Source organism: Coptis chinensis, chromosome 3 (assembly GCF_015680905.1).
Source record: "Coptis chinensis isolate HL-2020 chromosome 3, ASM1568090v1, whole genome shotgun sequence".
Lineage (NCBI taxonomy): Eukaryota > Viridiplantae > Streptophyta > Magnoliopsida > Ranunculales > Ranunculaceae > Coptis > Coptis chinensis.
Window position 1 is genome coordinate 80,611,649 of NC_141458.1, and position 19,550 is coordinate 80,631,198.

Below are 19,550 nucleotides of genomic sequence, written 5' to 3' on the forward strand. Positions count from 1 at the left end.
ATCCGCCTTTTGGCTTAAAGAATGCGGGTGCTACCTTTCAGCGGTTGGGAGAAAAGATGTTCAAAGGCAAGATTCGAAAGGGGATAGAAATATATATTGACAATATAGTGGAAAAAAGCATGTCGGAAAAGGAACACTTAGAGGGCCTTCATGAAACTTTTGTCATACTGCGCAAGCATAATCTGAAACTCAATCCCGAGAAATACACATTCGGGGTAACTACAGGAAAGTTTCTGGGCTACATAGTCACCCACCGCAGAATAGAAACAAATCTAGATCAGATTCGATCGTTGATTGAGATGCCATCTCCACAGAATGTGAAGGAAGTACAAAGACTGGCGGGGAGAGTCGCCGCACTTAACAGATTCATTTCCAAATCGTCGGACAAATGCCGGCCTCTATACCTCTTGCTGAGAAAAACTCATGATTTCCATTGGACCGCGGAATGCGAAGTAGCCTTTCAAGAGTTGTAAAGGTACCTTGGGCAGGCACCCTTGCTATCATGGCCGGAACAGGGATAAAAGTTGAATTTGTATCTAGGTGTTAGCGAGTACGCGATAAGTTCAGTTCTGGTGAGGGTGATCGACAAGATAGAAAAGCCAGTCTACTTTCAAAGCAAAACCCTACTGGAGGCAAAGACCCGGTACAGTAGGATTGAGAAGTATGCTTTGGCGTTGATATTTTCAGCCCTTAAATTGAAGCCTTATTTCGAAGCTCATTCTGTGGTGGTAGTAACAAATTTGCCTCTCAGACAAGCGTTGAAGGCCGAGAAATTAGGTAGGATGCTTAAGTGGGCGGTATTACTCAGTTCTTATGAGATTACATATCAAATCGGAACAACAGAAAAGTGCACAAGCCATGGCGGAGTTTCTGGCCGAATTTCCTGCAGAGGATCCCACTTGGGAAGAAGAAATGGTGATGGAATCTGAAGGGGAGGTCGGCCGCGATCCATTGGATCCTTGGGATATGCGAAATGGGTGGAGAGTTTTTGCGGATGGCTCTGCTACAGATACAGAAAATGGCATAGGGTCGTGTTAGTGACTCCGGAGAACAATCGCCTTGAGCTATCCATGAAACTTGGGTTCGCTGCATCAAATAATGAGTCTGAATATGAAGCGGTGATAGCTGGGTTAGATTTGGCCAAAGATCTAGGGGTGAATGAGTTGTTTGTTTTCTCAGAGTCCAACTTGGTAGTGAGTCAGGTGAATGGAGGGTTTGCGGCTCGCTGTCCCCGGATGGCAAGATACCTGGAGGTCCTACAAACAAAGGCAAGTAAGTTCGAAAAATACAGTTTTGCCCATCTAGGCCGCGAGAATAATAGACACGCCGATGCTTTGGCTTATGTGGCTCTGCAGCTCTTCCCCGGATCGAGGGTCGGTCAATCGGCGTAAGAGTAGTTAAGCAAGCCAAATACATCGATGAGGATGGTATTTGGCTCACTACCGGCGGGATCGGGTTGGATAGAACCGATAAAAACTTTCTTGAAGCTAAGGGCGGAGTAGAGGTAGAGAATAAACAGACAGCGGAAGGATGGAATGGAACGAAATGAAGCATTACACATTCTTTGGAAGGTGACGTATACAGAGAAACTTCTGCGCCCATTGCTTAAATGTATAGGTCCGCGCAGCCTCATGAAGTTCTTGGTTGAGGTTCATGAAGGAGATTATGGAGTCATTCCGCGGGGCGAACTACAGCTCATAGATTGATATCACAAGGGTATTTTTGGCCCCATATGAAAAGAGACGCCACAGAGTACGCCAAGAAATATGAGAAATGCCAACGATTTGCTTCATTCATACACTCACCAGCTGAGCCATTGCATAATGTGTTCAGCCCATGGTCGTTCGCCATGTGGGGACTAGATATTGTAGGACCTCTACCCATGGCAAACGAAAAAAGGAGATTTATGTTAGCCGCTACTGACTACTTTACCAAATGGGTGGAAGGCGTAGCTTTGCAACAAGTTAAAGAAGAGAACGTGAAGTTTTTGTGGGAGAATATCATCTGCAGGTTCGGGCTGCGCGATAATCGCCATCATCGCATAACGGAACTTCGGTTCTGGGGGAAAGGTGCGAAAGTTTCTTCAGGCATTTAAGGTCAAGCAAGGGTTTTCAGCCCCGTACAGCCCTGAAGGAAATGGACAGGCAGAAGCATCTAACAAAATAATAATGGATAATTTAAAGCGAAAGTTGGAAGAGAGGAAGGGTGCATGGGCAGACGAGTTAAGTCATGTATTATGGGCATATCGAACCACACCGAGAACATCCACTAATGAATCACCATTCGCAATGGCGTACGGGATAAAGGCCGTCATTCCAATAGAAATGATAGATCCACGACCAGAACGCAGGCTGTGGAAAGTGGACTGAATGAGAAAATATTAGCCGCGGATTTGAATCTTGTTGAAGAGAAAAGAAAGATAGCCCGTATTCGGTTGGAGGAGTACCATCGGACTCTACAGAGACAGTATGATAAACGAGTTAAGCCACGGAGTTTCAAAGTGGGTGACTATGTGCTGCGACGAGTTACTCCAGCCACCAAGAAAGAAAACGACGGGAAGTTGGGGCCAAACTGGGAAGGTCCCTATGTCATCAGAAAGAAGGGTACCTCTGGAACTAAAGATTACAGACTACGACTGGGGAGAAGATAGAGAGGCCGTGGAATGTCAGAATGTTGAAAAAGTTCCATGTCTAGGATCTTTGCTTAGTCTTTTCATATTTGATAGCGCACTCTTGTGTTGTTTATTATTATGTCTATGAAATAAACATGCACTTCTTCCAAATCGAATGAGTAGTAGATAATAGAAATCAAATCGGGGGCGAGCATAGTGGCCCCACCAAGCTTCACAGCTATTCAAAGAGAGCGGGGAAGAGCCCTTCACGGACTGTATGTCCGAATCAAACTGGGGACAACCCTGACTAACTTCACAGCCTATTCAAAGAGAGCGGGGAGAGCCCTTCGTGGACTAAACGTTCGTATCAACATGGGGGCAACCCTGACTAGTTTCACAGCCTATATAAGAGCTGGGAGAGAGCCCTTTGGGACTCAGATGTCCGAATCAAATTAAGGCAACCCCGACTAGCTTCACAAATTGCTCAAAGAGAGCGGGGGAGAAGGGCCCTTCGCGGACTAAACGTCCGAAACAACATGGGGGCAACCATGACTAGTTTCACAGCTATATAATAGCGGGGGGGGGGGAAGAGCCCTTCGCAGACTGTATGTCCTAATCAAACTGGGGGCAACCCTGACTAGCTTCACAGCTGTTCAAAAGAGCGGGGGGAGGAGCCCTTCGCAAATTAAACGTCCGAATCAACATGGGGGCAATCCTTGCTAGTGTCACAGCTAACTAAGGCTGCAAATGAAAGGGCTGGAAACAACTTGGTTAAAATCAAGGTAGCTCCTTCAAAGATTATGAAAAATATATTCAAATTAATGTTTCATATAGATCAATGGCTTCAATACATAACGAATCAGAAGAAAGGCGAAATCGGAAAGTATGGCAGGTGGTAAATTACAGTGCAAATAGAGTACAACGCAAGTTGATTAACACCTACTACGCAAATGTAATGTGTCGATGAAGCATTTGTCCAAACACATACAAAAGATAATTGTTCAACACCAAAATTACAAATCAGAAAGAAATCTGCAAAGAAAGGAATCCGACATGTGTTACTGCTGAGGATCAGTATTCAATTCTTCTTGAGAAATATTTTCCTCTTCACCGACAGCGGTGCTGGTGTCTTCGTTCATTTCCACTGGAGAAGGGTCAACATTAGTAATGGGAGTAGTCACATCAGGGGTAGTGGTCTCAGCAACCTCAGGATGCGCGGTCGATGATACCAAGGATGGTGTATCCGATACTGAAGGAGGCGATGGAAGAAGACGGCCTGCAGCGCTAAGCTGAGCGAGTTGTTGTTGCAATTCACGAGCAATCTTCTTCGCAGCGAGACTCCGGAATCGCTTGCGGCTTCTTTTACGGCCTTGTCTACAGCAGCTTGAGTGGCAAGTTTCTCCGTCTCTTTGAGGCTTTCCAGTTTAGAATTGACCCCTGCTACGTAGTCACGGTGCTTATCCTGGGCCACCTGGAACTCCCTGTGGGCCTTGACTGCCGCGATCCGCAAATCATCCCTTTCCTTCTCCAGCTTAGAATACTTTGCTTTCCAGCCATCAGGGCCATGTATCTCTTGCTTCGCCACCTCCAGATTCTCCACAGTGCTGGTAAGGCCGCGCATCACATAGCTAATGTCTAGACTCAGTTGCAAAGACATATTGGGTATAAAGGGTAGTACAAAGGATAATGAGCAAGTAACGTTAATAACACACACATTTTCCCATCCAGTGTAAATGGAGGCCCTATGGGAAGCGACAGTGCCAGAATCTCCATAGGCTTGATCCCGAGGGAGATAAGAGCTGAAAAATAAAGAGGCGGCAACAGCTGGATTTTCCAAAGCTGAGTCTCGCATAGTAACATCGCGATCCCTAGCCTTGAAACTTGGGATGCCAGACCTCGACCGGGCCTGATGTTAAGGGACCAGCTGAAAAGGAATCCTGTCTGGGGCGGCGTGAAGATATAGCAGACCGCGATGGTTCAGTGCGATTACTAGTATGAGGATGAGAAGTAGAAGTAGAAGTAGTAGTAGTTTTGGCCTTTTTGGTGGGAGGACTCTTGTTTGAAACTTCGATAGGCGCATCGCCATCAGAGTCGCTGTCCCAAAGCTTATACTTGTTCACATCCATAGCGGTAGCAGAAGGGGGAGGGGAAGTATGGTCAAAATCGTCTTCCCACTTAGCCACACGAGAGCACGAAGGGGGAAGGGTGTCAGCAATAGTAGTCTTAGCTTTAGTAGCAGCGGCACGTTGGGCAACAGCTCGTGAATGAGAGATTTTAGTGGTATAGTTGAAGGACTTGTGAGCGGGACGTTTTCTTTTTTGAGGTGGGGATGGCTTGGGCTTTCTTTCTTTGGGGGGTAGCAAGCGATAGAGGGGGCCTTGGTATTTGCCAATGTCTTTTAAAGAAGGGTCAAGTAAGAGAGGAGTGGCTTTTTCCGGATCAATGCCGAGGACTTCACATTGTGCACTCCCAAGTTTCGCGAAGGGATTGGAAGATTTCTGAATAAACGTCGTTGTATATCTGTGATCGCGAATCGGGTCTCCAACCTATATCACCAAGAGTAAAGAAAAATTACAAACAAGTGAGACATAAATACTGTGACTCGAAACGGCTTACTTACCACTTGTTACGAAATGGAGATGCCTCAGAGAAACTTCCGATGGGAGGTCCGCGGATAAAAAACTTCCGGACACATACAACGGATAGTGGTGCCACACCTTGTCAGAAGTGGTGATGTGAAGAATAAAAGACTTCTTTTGTGGACGAGTGCAGAAGGATTGATATCCCACACTCCCAAGTTTAGTGCTTTTCTTTATATAGAAGTGAGCAAAGATATCGCGGAGTTGGATTTTGGAGGAGTGGGTCTCATTGTAATAGTTGGCGGCGTACATAACACGCCAGAAGTTACCTATGCCTTGGCACGGAGGAATGTTGAAATGGTTACAGACCTCCACGTCAAGAAGGGTTAAGGGAAAACGCATACTAGCCGCTATCTGTCCTACAGTAGCGACGAGATAACCGGGGCGCGGTGTTACCAAGTGAGGAAAGTGGGTGACGCCAGACACGTGTTCTAGAATAACATCACTAGGTATGCCATAAGCTACTTTAACGACATTTAAGTTGGGTCTGCGGTAGTAGGATGGGGGGGAGGCAGAGAAGATTTCCTCCCGTATAGATGGAACAAAGAATGGGCTCGAGAGAATCGGGTCGGGATTCAAATCGGTCCGCAGAGTGATGGCTAGATCTAGGGGTAGAGGATTCAGATCTAGCGGATTTGGTGGCGGAGGATTGGGTGGCGGAGGTAGCCTCCGATTCCGATACAGACATGATGGAACCAGTGCTAAGAGTGGAGTTTACAAAAAGAGAGATATGCAATTCCAGAAAGGAAGAAAGCGATGAAGCAACACCCCCAAAAACAAATAAAACAAATAATGAGAGGAAAGGAAAACAAATAAGAAAGGGGAAGACAAACCTGCGACGAGAGGGAGCCAAAGCAGTGGAGGTCGTAGAACACGAACAGTGCTGGAGAGCTACCGGAGGGAAGAACAGTGGGAAGAAGAGGGAAAGGGTTGAAGGGAAGGAAGTTGAAAAGATGGTGAGGGTTTGGGGTTTTGAGAGAAGAGAGAGGTTTGAGCGGGATTTGAAGGGGCAGGGGCAAAAAGGTATTAACCGACAAAGGAACCAAGGAAAGGGTGACACGTGGAGTCTCGATTTTCGAAGAGGCAAAGTACGAGGCGCGTGCGCCGTATTTCCAGGTGGCAATACAGGGAGCACGCGGGAACACGCGTCTTTGGGAAAAAAAATAGGGGGACAAAGTGGCAGTGTCAGGAAAGAGAAATATACCGTGAAAGGTGTATGAGATGAGAAATGTTAGTTCTCAACCCTATAGTTGTTCACGGACCATCAATAAGACCGAGAGAGGGCATCTGTATGGGTCGTATTCATGACCTAGGAGGTTAGTGGTGACAATGGGACCGGATGCGGTATAGTATGGGGAACAAGGTTGCATGAGATCAGATCCACGGTATCCTAACTGCTCTGGAACTGCTGTGAGACGTGGACAGAGAGAGAGCGGAATCATAACTGCAAGATAACTACCGCAATACGTGGAGAGAGAAGGGAGAATAGATGAAAGAGGATCGAGGGACTAGAAGAAAATGGGGGAGAAGAGAAAAGAGATAAAAGGGGCCAGGAGAGAGAATGAAAGGAAAAAGAAAAAAGAAAAAGAAAAATACAAAGTGAAGAGTAAGGAAGAAGACAAGTAATCACATAGGTTTTAATAGTGGAGCATACAGGGAACTACTGGAAAAGCTTTAACGACCTTTAAAGCAGTATCACTGTATACTTCAGCACAAAAACCAAGTAGTTTGTCACAAAATACAAGGTGAATTTTCCTATTTTCTTCTTCCCTCGGAACAACACTAGCTAGAACGTCAACATAGTAATCAAACAACGCTTGCTCGGTAGGAAATTATAAATGACTTGCTCTCAGAGCAAAAAGATAATGTTTTCCATCTCCGCATCCACGATATTTATGTGCCTCCTCAATCAGTTCAAGAAAGCCGGTGATCCTTTGAGGTGGAATCCAATCACCCGTGCTAGAAGTAGAAGTGGAACAAAAGTAAGCAGCGGATTGGTGACGACAGACCGCATGGAGGGAACGTTGGTTATTCTTCTAAGAGGGAAAGCATTATTGGGTTGAGAGACGGTTGTAGAAAAAGAATAAGGGAGAAGAAACCAATACGGTCTGATTAGTCTTCTGGTTATTGATAAAGATGCAAAAGCTAATGATGAGAGAATAAGGGGAGTACGCAAGGTTTGTGCTGCCACTCTCTTGTTTTATTTAGTAGCCACCAATGAATTACGATTTTAGGGGTTAACTAAGGACAAGGCCCAAAATATCGTCGATATATATATTTTTTTGGTACACCGATATAAATATATTCGATATATTTCAATCGAATATTGAATTTTTTTTCCGATATATATTACAATTTCCGATATAACAATATATATCGACCGATATTTATAATATATCCGATATAAATTGTTGATTTTGATCGATATTGTTGATTTTGACTAAATATTGTTGACTTTGATCGATATATTGACAATATTTCCGATATAATCAACGATATTTTTGATATATCGACATACAAAACAAAATTTTGACTGGTCAACAAAAAATAGATATCTCCAATATTTTCGATATATATCAGTTTTTGGATACATCGAAATATTAACCGAATTCGATATTTTGGGCCTTGACTACGGAGACGAAAACACAGTGTTATCAGATCTGACCCGGCCACGGAGGTTTCGTACTTATTAAGGAGACCAAAAACGGTGTTGGACTCTGTATATTTGAGGATCATGATTTTTAAATGAAATAGATATTTATGTGGCATTAGAGCATCTCTAGGTGGTGATAGTATACTCTTCAAATTTGAAGAATTTGGTCGCAAATTTCGATCAACTCTACGTGGTTGCAATTCCATTAGCAAAAAACAACCCATGCGACATTACCAATGTCGCGCGACAGTTGAAGTGTCGCATGTATAATTCCAAAACAACCCACGCGACATTAGGAGTGGCGCGCAATGATTCCAAAAGTAAAAATAAAAAGCTCACGCGACATTAGTAGTAGCGCACGACAGTACCACTGGCGCGTGGTACTAGTCAAAGTAAAAAAAAAAAATTGAGCGACATATGCAATGGCGCGCAACATTACCAATGTCGTTCCTCATCCGCATCCAAATTGCCAAATTTGCGAACAAGAATGCAAATAAACAGGTGATGCGACCGGATTTGAGGGCACCTAGAGATGGAATTCCAAAAAAATTCGAACTTTTCCTTCAAATTTGAAGAAAAACACAGGTTATACTACCACCTAGAAATGCTCTTACACACTAGCTAATTAACATTGAAAATAGTGTTGCATAAATTCCTTCATTTTTTGCACATTTTTTGACATCGATCACCTAGTTATAATGGCAAGAAGCCTTGTGATTTAAGATTCCCAGAAATAAAAACTTCAGCCTCGTATAGAATGCCTAGAGCAAGAGGAAATGCTCACTATTGCATTTGAGCTCTTTCAGTGAGACCACCATGGCATCGTAATAGTCCAATATTGATCTTAGCTTAAAAGACCACTGAAGTTCGACTATGCAGAAAACCGAATAAGCTAGACTGCACAGCAAGTGATTCCACATTACATAATTTTGTTCTTTGCGATTCAAAGTAAATGTGTCAGCAGTAGGGCATCGGTTCGTATGGAGAAAACACAAAAAGTCTCAACAGTTCAGCACTTGCTCAACCTCGCAATCAAGCAGTGCCAATATCGAAGATCCTAATGAGTAAGGAAAAATATATTAAGTTTGAAACTGTTGAGATGATTGGAATCAAATGCGCACAATCTTGCATTGGCAATGTTTTTTAATGGAGATGTTTATAGGAAATTCTTGAGCATGAAATTATGGATGGAGTTCTCTACTAATCTTGGTGATCTAATATAGCAAACATAGGACTTAGGAGTTTCCTTTTGATTTGGAAATAATCTCAAGCTAGTCCAAAGGTGGTACTAAAGCAACATGACGCAAGAAAATGCAACCTGATAAATGCCTGTGGTTTTCTCAAAACAGAATCCAACCTTTGGAGTTTGCTATTAAAATTTAGCATAAGTGAGAGTATCCATCTAAGTAGGGAAGCGTTCCAAACCAACAGTCCAACACGCACAGACTGGTATACACGCAATGGATTAGACATGAATTGTTAACGTTATAGTTGTACGCATTGAATTGAATAAGAAAATAATAATGTAGATGTGTGGAGTGAATTGTGAAAAACTCATAAGCCAACTATCATTTTAGTAGACTTTAGTTCCCTGTAAAAGTAGGAAAAGTAACAAGTGTAACTGATAGTCCCACATCTAATAGTATCACAAGAAACATCAACCACAATATTACTAGTGACTACAATATTCTTACATTCATGCAGCTACGCAGTGAGCACAGAGTGAACTATTCTTTCGCCTTTTACTGAAAAATACCGTGTGCTCGCTGCAGAAAGTAGCATACGCTCATTTTTGGAGGCCCTAATAATTGTAGGGCCCTAACAAAAAAAGTCAAAATCATTATGCGACGGGCAAGTGGGAACTATTTGGACTGGTTCGGCATATGTGGGTCTCTGCCCAAATGTGGTCGATGTAAAGTTACGGAAGTGATGGGGACTTAATGCACGCTTCTTGAACTTGTGAAAATGCAGAAATGCTACTACAACAGAGCATAAGATGAAAATGAAAAATGCTGAAACTCTAAAAGTATAAAATGTCTACAACTTTGCTATGTTGTTTAGTATGGCCAGAGACGCATGAGAATGTGGATATGCAGCCAGTGATTGTTTGAACAGTGATTCTACAAAATATGTGAAGACTGAAGACATAGTAGCGTCCATTCTTCCATTTGGTTTGAAGGCGTTTATACTGTTCAAATTACGAAAAATGACTAAAAAGAGTATCAAACTTTACATTTTTTGACAATATGCCTGACAGTTTTGAGACTAAACTGTTTGATTTTTTCAATGTAGGAACTTCCGTTAAATTTCTCTAACACCGTTTCTAATTTGTATTAATTTGTATTTTTTTTTCAACATTGCAAATTATAAAATTTATATTAATTTTTTTCAACATTACAAATTAATTTATATTAATTTTTTTCAACATTACAAATTAATTTATATTAATTTATAAAATGAAAATTAATACAAATTATAAACGGTGTTAGAGAAATTTGACGGAAGTTCCTACATTGCAAAAATCAAACAGTTTGGCCTCCAAACTGCAAGAAAATAAGTTTGATCCCCATATTGTCAAAACGTGTAAAGTTTGATACCTTTTTTAGTCGTTTTTTCGTTCAAATTAGGAGTCTATGCAGTCTCGTTATGTTCTCAGTGGACCCATACATCCAAGGATCATGGAGTTAATTGAAACCAACACTTTTATACCGCCAGTAGATAACAAACCAAAATCATATAAATCCATGACTATTCTAGGTCAATGGAGCTTGCTTCCCCATTGTACTTAGAAGCAACAGCCATGACTTGGGCAATGAAAAGGATTCAGATGTTCTGTGGTCCGAAATTATGTAATCCATGCCATGGCCCAAAATATCGCCGAGATATCCGATATCTCACTGATATATCTCAGTAAATTGGTACACCGATATCGATATTTCCGACATATATCCACCGAATATTGAACCCATTTTTTCCGAGATATATCGGAATTTCCGATATGAAACTTTATATTGCCGATATAATCGATATTTCTGATATAATCGATATATATCGGTTGACTTTTTGACCATTTTTAAATATAAATCCGATATTTCCAATATATTTCCGATATTTTTCTGATATTTCCGATATTATATGTTCGATATATCCGATATTTTCGATATTTTAAATAGTTTGGACTGGTCACCAAAAAAACCGATATATCCGATATATCTCGGTTTTTGGGTACACCGATATATTAACCGATATCGAAATTTTGGGCCTTGATCCATGCTTTAGAATGTTGATTGACAATAAATGGCCCAACAAGAGGAGCAGTAACTCTGGTTTTGAAAAGCCTAGTTTGATGTTGATATTTTGTAACATGAATCAGGCCCAAAATCAAAACCTATCTCCAATTTTGAATCATTTTTCGGATAAGAACAAAGTATGAGGGATACCGTACTCACTTAGCTGTAAGCATATAAAGATAAAAAAAACCAAGAGCGTACATGTAAAAAAATTGGCTCTTTCTAGTAATGCAACATCAGTCCAAAATCAAAAGCCTGGTCCAATTCCAAGACCTATTTTCAGCTTTGAGTCAAAGCGTCAAAGTTTTAACAGTCAGACCAACACAAGTTTTACAATGCTTACTCCCCAACAGACACTAGTACTAAGTGCATTCTCCACCGTTAGATAGTCACAAACAAAAAACCAAATTAACGGTTATTTTTTACCATCAAGAATCACCTTGTTTCTGTCTAGTCTATAAATTCCCACTCCTCAAAACAACACTCTATCATCATCTTCTTTCCAAATTATTCACACCCAGAAATACCCTTCACCAACCCTTTTAATTCCCTTAATACCCTCACCACCCCATCACCTTCATTGCATCATTTCAACAATGCCGTTAAGATCAGTAGGACCTATAACACAAGACTGGGAACCAGTGGTACTCCACAAACGCAAACCAAAACCCCACATTCTCCGTGACCCAAAAGCAGTAACCCAAGCACACCGACTCGGTGGTACAGTTTCAACAGTGAAGAAAGTTGACGCTGGGTCAAACAAGAAAACCACACAACCATCTTTGAACCAGAGGAAACTTGATGAAGCAGCTGAACCAGCAGCTATAGAAAGAGTTAAGAGTGAAGTGAAACATGCTATACAGAAAGCTAGGTTGGATAAGAAGTTGAGTCAAGCTGAGTTGGCAAAACAGATTTATGAGAGGCCTAGTGTTGTTCAAGAATATGAGAGTGGGAAAGCTGTTCCTAATCAGAATGTTTTGGGTAAGATGGAGAAAGTTCTTGGTGTTAAGTTGAGGGGCAAGATTGGTAGTAGTAGTACAGGAAAGTGATATGTTTGTGGGGGTAGTTTGGGTAGTGGTGGTGGTTGTTGATAATATATAAGGGTATGTATAGTATAGTAGTGTGGAAGTTGTTGGTTGTGTTTAGGGTTTGTAGATTTTGAAGCTTTGTTGAATGTAGGAGAAAAATGATGAATGTGGATGTATCTGGAAAGGAATAGTACTGTGAATCAATTTAGTCATTTTGGGATCTTGAAATATTTCTGTGAATGAATCAATATAGAAATCATTTTGGGTAATCAGTTCATTTGCTCTATGTTTTTTTTTTTAATGTTCTATTGTTACATATTTACATACGTCACTTTTTACAATGTGGGGATGCGATTCGCAATTAAATTGAGGCATATTTAGGTATACAAGTGGTGGTTATTGTTGAATATTTTTTTTATTTTCTGACCAAATTAACCTCTGCTTATTGGTCTTGAAAATAGTGGAGGAATAAAGATCAATTTCACGAGATTGGCTGTTAAGTTTTTAGTAGAAGTGTATGCGCTACATAGTACTACATACCATTGCATGACAGCATAATAACAGTAAAATTGATCTCAGGCTCTCAGCCTAGGTAGCTACCGGACGTCCCAGCAAAGCAAATCTATAAGCGCATAAACCAAATAACATGGCCACTGATTCCACATTGAATGAATTCTTGCTCAACTTACAAACAAACCATTTTCGTTTCTCATAAATCATAATAGTCTTCCAAGGTTCTAAGTGGTATACGAAGTGCGGACTTGCGCGTTGTCGATCTGTTTGCAGTCTCGATTATTTGAACTTATGATCAGGTATTAAAACTAGCTAAGTGGCCAGAAAAATATCCTCAATTTACCTAGAAGTGTTGCTTTAGTAGTTTAGTTTAGTAGTTCAGCGATTTTCTTTGTGAGTCGTTGTTTCCTCCTTCCTCATCTCCGGTAGTCCAAGGGAACGAGCGACTTTGCTATCCAGATCCAATATTATATGTAATCTTCATGCTTTATTTGGAATCTTTGATAATTAAGCACTGTAGAGCTAGACTCCACTATTACACGTACTACAAATCGGATTGGTTGTATTTCATCTATAAGAGTAAGTTTGCTACATTAATTGACTCGATCATATCAAAGAGTTCTAGTGGCATAATGGCCGGCATTGTGTTAAGAAAACTTTGTAATTCAGGAGAGGACCTTGTGATGTAGACTAGGAGTTCCAGAGACATGCTGCAGACTTGTCACATGTTTAGTAATGCTAATAATTAAACTTTGAGAAATACTATTGCATATTGGCCTCTTTCAGTGAGAGCGTACCGCCAGGCTGGGTCATTGTAAATTTGATCTCAGGTGAAGAGACTACCGATGTCCTGCGTCATGACTAAGCAATAAACCTTATAAGACTGCATAGCCAGTGAATCTACATTCCATAGCTTTGTTCTTTTTAAGTTTAGAGTGGACATGTACTTTAGTATTAAGGCATCAACTGTTATGGAGAGAATGCATAAGCGTCAACAGCTCATAGTCAACAGTTCGATCAACCTAGCATCAATCAGGTACCGTTGTTGATGTTCGCATGTATAGATCAACGCTTCGCGCAAATGCTGATGATCGTTGAGAAATACTGTTGCATTCGTGCTGCTTCAGTTATTAAAGAACCATGGCAGCATGCCAACATATAGTACCTTGATCTTGGTTAAAGACACAGCCAATGCAACATCCGACTATGCAATTAATAGACCAAGAAATTGGGCTAGAGAGCCTGGTTTAAAAAAAAACAACTTAAAAGCCGGACCAATAATTTTTTTGGGTTTTAATACCCCTAATTTCTTTTCATCGGCATAAGTATTGTTTTATAGAAAATCATTAGAATTTGGGCTTTTGACTCGAGACTGTCCGCCACCTGTGATTTTTTTGAGATAATTTCTTTACTTTTTCGCCCTTGCAAAATAACTACTTATCAGATAAATAATAACCGCCCTTAATTTATTTTTTGTTCTTCTTCTTTACATAACCTTTTTTAGTTTATGCAATTATCATTATTTTAATATCCCCTCAATTTAATCTCTTCTTAAAAGTGCATGATGCTAATCCATGAGCCAAAACAATTCATGATCATCTAATGAGCAAGGCACTGTTTGGAGAGCAATGAACAAATCTCCTGCAGTAGAGGCACCAGTGAAACCCACAATGATATCTCAGATCTTAATTTTTCTTTGGGTTCACATCAACAAGTTCGGGCCCACTGATACAGATTTAATGGTTTGTAGGAGCGATCGAGAATCATGAATGGGAAAGCATTGTTTGAAAAACTACATTTGTGTGTGTGAGTTTATTAAATTCATTTGCATTACCCTTTGTTTGGGCATAGAATTATACAGAGTTAGAAAATGTGAATTTACTTAGACAAAGTTGTGGGAGTGTGTAATTTTTTAGGAAAGGTGTAGGATCGGAGAACACCTTACTTTTACTTGGTTGATGTTCAACAGTTTCGGTTTGTGATTATCAACGGTATTAAGGGTGTATTCTTTTCTTTTACTTGACTGTACTTCTTTCTCAACACCTCGTATCTCTGATGTTTGCCATGTTAGTTTTGATGCACATGACTCTCTCCTTATTTTATAGGTTTGTAAATCCCCCATCTTAAATCTTAAAATCAGTGGTTTTGGTATGGATACACTTGCAGATTCTATGAAAAACGTTTTACTGAATGCAAACATTTTAAAATGCAGAAGCACTACGTTATAAACTTATACATTTTAAAATGCAAATGCACCATATTATAAACTTATATATTTTAAAATGCAGATGCACCACGTTATAAACTTATACATTTTAAAATGCATACACACCACGCATTTAAAATGTAGATATAAAATGCATTTGATTATTTATTTTGTGGGTTTGATTAACTACTATAAAATGCAACGGGTTGGTTTAGGGTTTAATATTTAGAAATTTAGGATATAGGGGTTAGGGTTTAGTGTCTTAAGGTTTAGGGTTTAGACTTAGTTTATAGAGGTTAGGGTTTAGTATTTTAAGGTTTAGGGTTTAGGCTTAGGGTCTAGTTTATAAAGATTTTGGGTTTAGTATCTAGTGGTTTGGGGTTTAGACTTAATGACTAGTGTCAAATGCCTCCACAAAATATTAGAGACATAATATTTTTAGTTTTTTCATTATATGTATTTTTAAATGTAAAGGCAGGTGGTTATAAGTGAAATTTTTGTGTGAAATTCAAATTTTTGTTTTGCATCCCACTACGTTACTGGGTAGATAGTCGGTTATGCTTGTTTCCAAGTGAGGATATTTTCGTCTATTCCTAGTAAAGTTGGGTAACAGGTGGTCAGTTTCATATTCTGGTCAAATTGAAGTATTAAATTCTAAAAAAAATTAAGAGGAGTTTTAGGACTACTAAATATTCTTAACTAACCCCTCTAGCCTAATTTTCTGATTAATAGACCATATAAGACTGCACAGCCAGTGATTCTGTAATCAGTACCTATTAGTACTTCTCCTCTGTGCACATCACATATTTTTGTTCCTAGCTTGCAATTCAAAGTAAACATGTGTGAGATTGATGTACTATGGGCCAATATATATAGGCCATGCATCAGTTCTTATTGTGAAAATGAATCAGCTGCGCTTCTGCGCACTTAAGCTTCAACTGTTTCAGCCCTTGCTCAACCTCCCAGTCGAGTAGTACCAATAGTAACATTTATCGGAGTTCCTAATGAAGAAAGAAAAAGCAGATTATTAGCCTAGGAACTATTAATTAAGATGGTTGAGGTGGAGTTAGAGTTGGAAATTGGAGTCAAGCGTCCCAATCTCGCGGTTGGATGAAGTTGGCTGCAATCTGATAACGCCATCAAAAGTTCATGACACGAGTGAAGTGAAGAGGAAATCTTGAAAGGATGTTTTACTCTGAAGTAGCAGCTGTAATTTACTCCACGAAACGATTCATATATGCGAGCATTTGAGGTTTAGAGCAATAACTCTTATGGAGAAATGAAGATGATTTACCCTTAGATATATATCTACTATCTATATACTAAACTAGAGACCTCTAATGGAAGATTTTCTCTCTCCTATGTGGCACTCTAATATGAGAGTTAGTTTTTTTTTCTCTCTTATGTGGCACTCTAATATGAAAGATAATCTTTTCTAATAGCCTACAATTGGAGAGTTTGAGTGTATTTCCAATTCTTATATATTTACTCAAATAAAAAAAATTGCTAAAAAATAGGTGATTTGTAAAAGGTAATTTCCTATTACGAATCAAACACTTTTAGTATTCCAATTCTTATATATTTGATCAAATAAAAAAAAATAGCTAAAAAATAGGTGATTTGTAGAAACTAATTCCCTATTACAAATCATACATTTTAGTGTTTATGATAAAACACCGACTTATTTTGAATATATCCTTAACACGGACTCAAAACATAGTTAAAAACAAAAAACAATTATACAAAAAATAACATCACAAAATTTATAATAGAAAATGAAAAAAAAAATAACCGCAAAACAATAATGACAAATATTTTTAAAAAGATATAATACTAAATGAAACTAACGTCAAAAAACAATTAATAGGAAATCGAAAACTGGATGCAAATGCATCGAACTAACCACAAATAATATTTAACGGGAAATCGGAAACTGGATGCAAATGCAAGCATTAAACTAATCTTAAAAAATAATTAAAAGAAAATTAGAATATGGATACAATTGCATTAAACTAACCTCAAATAATAATTAACGAAAAATCAAAACTTGGATGCAAATATACATCAAACTAACATAAAAAAATAATTGTCGAAAAATCGGAAACTAGATGCAAATGCATTGAGCTAACCCTCAAAGATTAAATTAACGGGAAATCGGAAACTAGATGCAACTGCATTGAACTAACCTCAAAGAAAAATTAATTATAAATTGGAAACATGATGCAAATGCGTGGAACTAATCTTAAAAAACAATTAACGAGAAATCGGAAACCGGATGCAACTGCACTGAACTAATCTCAAAAAATAAACTGGATGCAAATGCATTTAACTAACCTCAAAAAATAATTAACGAGAAATGGAAAACTGGATGCAAATTCATTGAACTAACCTCAAACAATAATTAACAGAAAATCGGAAACTAGATGCAAATGCAACTTTATCAAATAATAAACGAGAAATCGGAAACTGGATGCAAATGCATTAAACTAATCTCACGTAACTAATTAACGGAAATCGAAACCTTCATGCAAAAAACTGCATTGAACTCCGACCTTAAAGAATAATTAGCAGGAAATTGGAAATTGGATGCAAATGTATTGAACTAATCAAAAAGAATAATTAACGGGAAATCAGAAATTGGATGCAACGCATTGAACTGATATCAAAAAATAAATAACAGGAATTTGAAATTGAATGCAATTGCATTGAACTAACCTCAAAATATAAATAACAGAAAATCATAAACTGGATGCAAATGCATTGAACTAACCTCAAAACATAGTTGGGTTATATATTGTAGGAATGTCTCGATAAGTATAGTTTAGCATTTAAAATGATGTTTATCTTATCTCTTTCTGTATGATTGGGAACTCCTTGCTATTCAAGTAGTTTCAATATATATGAACTTCACCTTATTAGGCAATCTCACAAAACTTCAATCAAACTTCTATTATTAAATAACAAAATGAAGTTGAAGGGTTTTATTAAAGGCGAGTTTTTTTTTTAATGGAGAGTGAGGTTTTCACGTTATAAGAAATTTAGTTGAGTGATCAATATAATATTAAGATATAATAGTTCTGCATATTTGCAAATATTTTTCAGAATAATTAATATAACAACCCGTTTGTAGATAATTTTTGAAGATTCCACATAGTGAGTCATGCATAATTTAAAGAATGATTAATGGAAAATCGGGAACTGGATAATCTTCGATGATCCCACATAGTAAATCAAGCATAATTTACTTTTTATGTCATGTTTGCAAGGACACTACAAGTGGATCAGTAGAAGTTGGTATTATACACCATATTGGATAATTAAAAGAAAATCGGAAACTGAATTCAAATACATAACTAAACTCAAACTTTATGCAAATGCAATAAACTAAACTCAAAAAATAATTAACTAAAAATCGGAAACTGGGTGCAATTGCATTAAACTAACGTCAGATAATAACTAACGGGAAATTAGAAATTGGATGCAAATTCTTGAAAAATATTTAACGGGAAATTGGAAACGGTATGCAAATACATCAAACAAATCTCATATAATAATTAATGGGAAACCGGAAACTGGATGCAAATGCATTGAACTAAACTCAAAAAATAATTAACATAAAATCAAAACCCAAATGCAACTACATTGAACTAATCTCATAGAATAATTGGTGGAAAATCGGAAACTAAATGCAAATGCATTGAAATAATCTCAATGAATAATTAACAGGAAATCAGAAACCGGATATAATTGCATCGAACTAACCTCGAAGCATAAATAATCAGAAACTAAATGCAGATTGATAAAACGTTGATTTCACGTTTTGGTTTTATACTTAAGTTCGAGGACCAAAGTCCAAAGTCCAAAGTTCGTATAGCCGTCCGTTTAGTCAAGTTACCTTACTCACGTGGGTTTGGTAGGATAGGTCGAGTAAGGGATCGTCCAAACCTTAGGGCTCGGCAAGGTTTACAACTGGATTTACAACTTTTGGTGAGTAGTATTTTAGGTTATTTAGTTGGTTTTTTAGTATTTTAACAATATGTAAAGTACTAGAATGAAGCTACAGACTATAAATTTAAACTAACTAACTAATGAGCGAAAACTAAAGCATAAAATGCTGAAGGAGAAATATTGAAGACCCCCTTACATATATATAGGCTGGTCTCTCGTGAAGCCTTTTTAATTGGGTTTTGTCTTTTTGTTAAATCGAGACATTCAAAACTTTGAAATACAAAGTTTTGTCTCGAACTGTTTTACTTTAGATTTTGTCTTCTTGTCCCATATCAAACTAAAATTTATGTTTGGTTTTGTCTTTTAGCCCAATTCAATTCAAACTTTGAATTGGTATCGTTAATCTCTTCTCCTTTTGCAAGGTGGCACAAAATTGTGACCATCACTTGCCACCTTCCTATCTTGACTCATCATGCCTTTTGGGCCCTTGAGTGGGTCCACTTAGTGTGTCCACTTTTGTGCCGCTTTTGGTGTTTTTACAACTTTCATCTTTCGTAGAGTTAAATTAAGCCTTGGTCGCTCTGGCGTTCACTAGCCAACATCTTAGATTTATAAGATGTGAGATTCTGCTTTTTGTTTCTTTTTATGTGGACCCGTTAAAT

General features: G+C 38.6%; 1 protein-coding gene and 1 non-coding gene across 2 annotated transcripts; both read left to right on the forward strand.

The window, feature by feature from the left end:
• Window positions 1-9,605: 9,605 nt before the first annotated feature.
• On the forward strand, window positions 9,606-9,721 carry LOC147511035 (U5 spliceosomal RNA). Its single transcript, XR_015219721.1, has one exon. It is a non-coding gene; the product is annotated as a U5 spliceosomal RNA (small nuclear RNA).
• A 1,792-nt stretch (window positions 9,722-11,513) lies between these two features.
• LOC147511036 (multiprotein-bridging factor 1c-like) lies at window positions 11,514-12,493 on the forward strand. Its single transcript, XM_086599359.1, has one exon. It carries the CDS (start codon window positions 11,790-11,792, stop codon window positions 12,240-12,242), a length of 453 nt encoding a protein of 150 aa, XP_086455485.1. The 5' UTR covers window positions 11,514-11,789; the 3' UTR covers window positions 12,243-12,493.
• The last annotated feature ends 7,057 nt before the right edge of the window (window positions 12,494-19,550 follow it).

What these genes read in the sequence shown, in the direction of transcription:
- LOC147511036 (XM_086599359.1), top strand. Translation starts at nt 11,790, where the DNA reads ATGCCGTTAAGATCAGTAGGACCTATAACACAAGACTGGGAACCAGTG.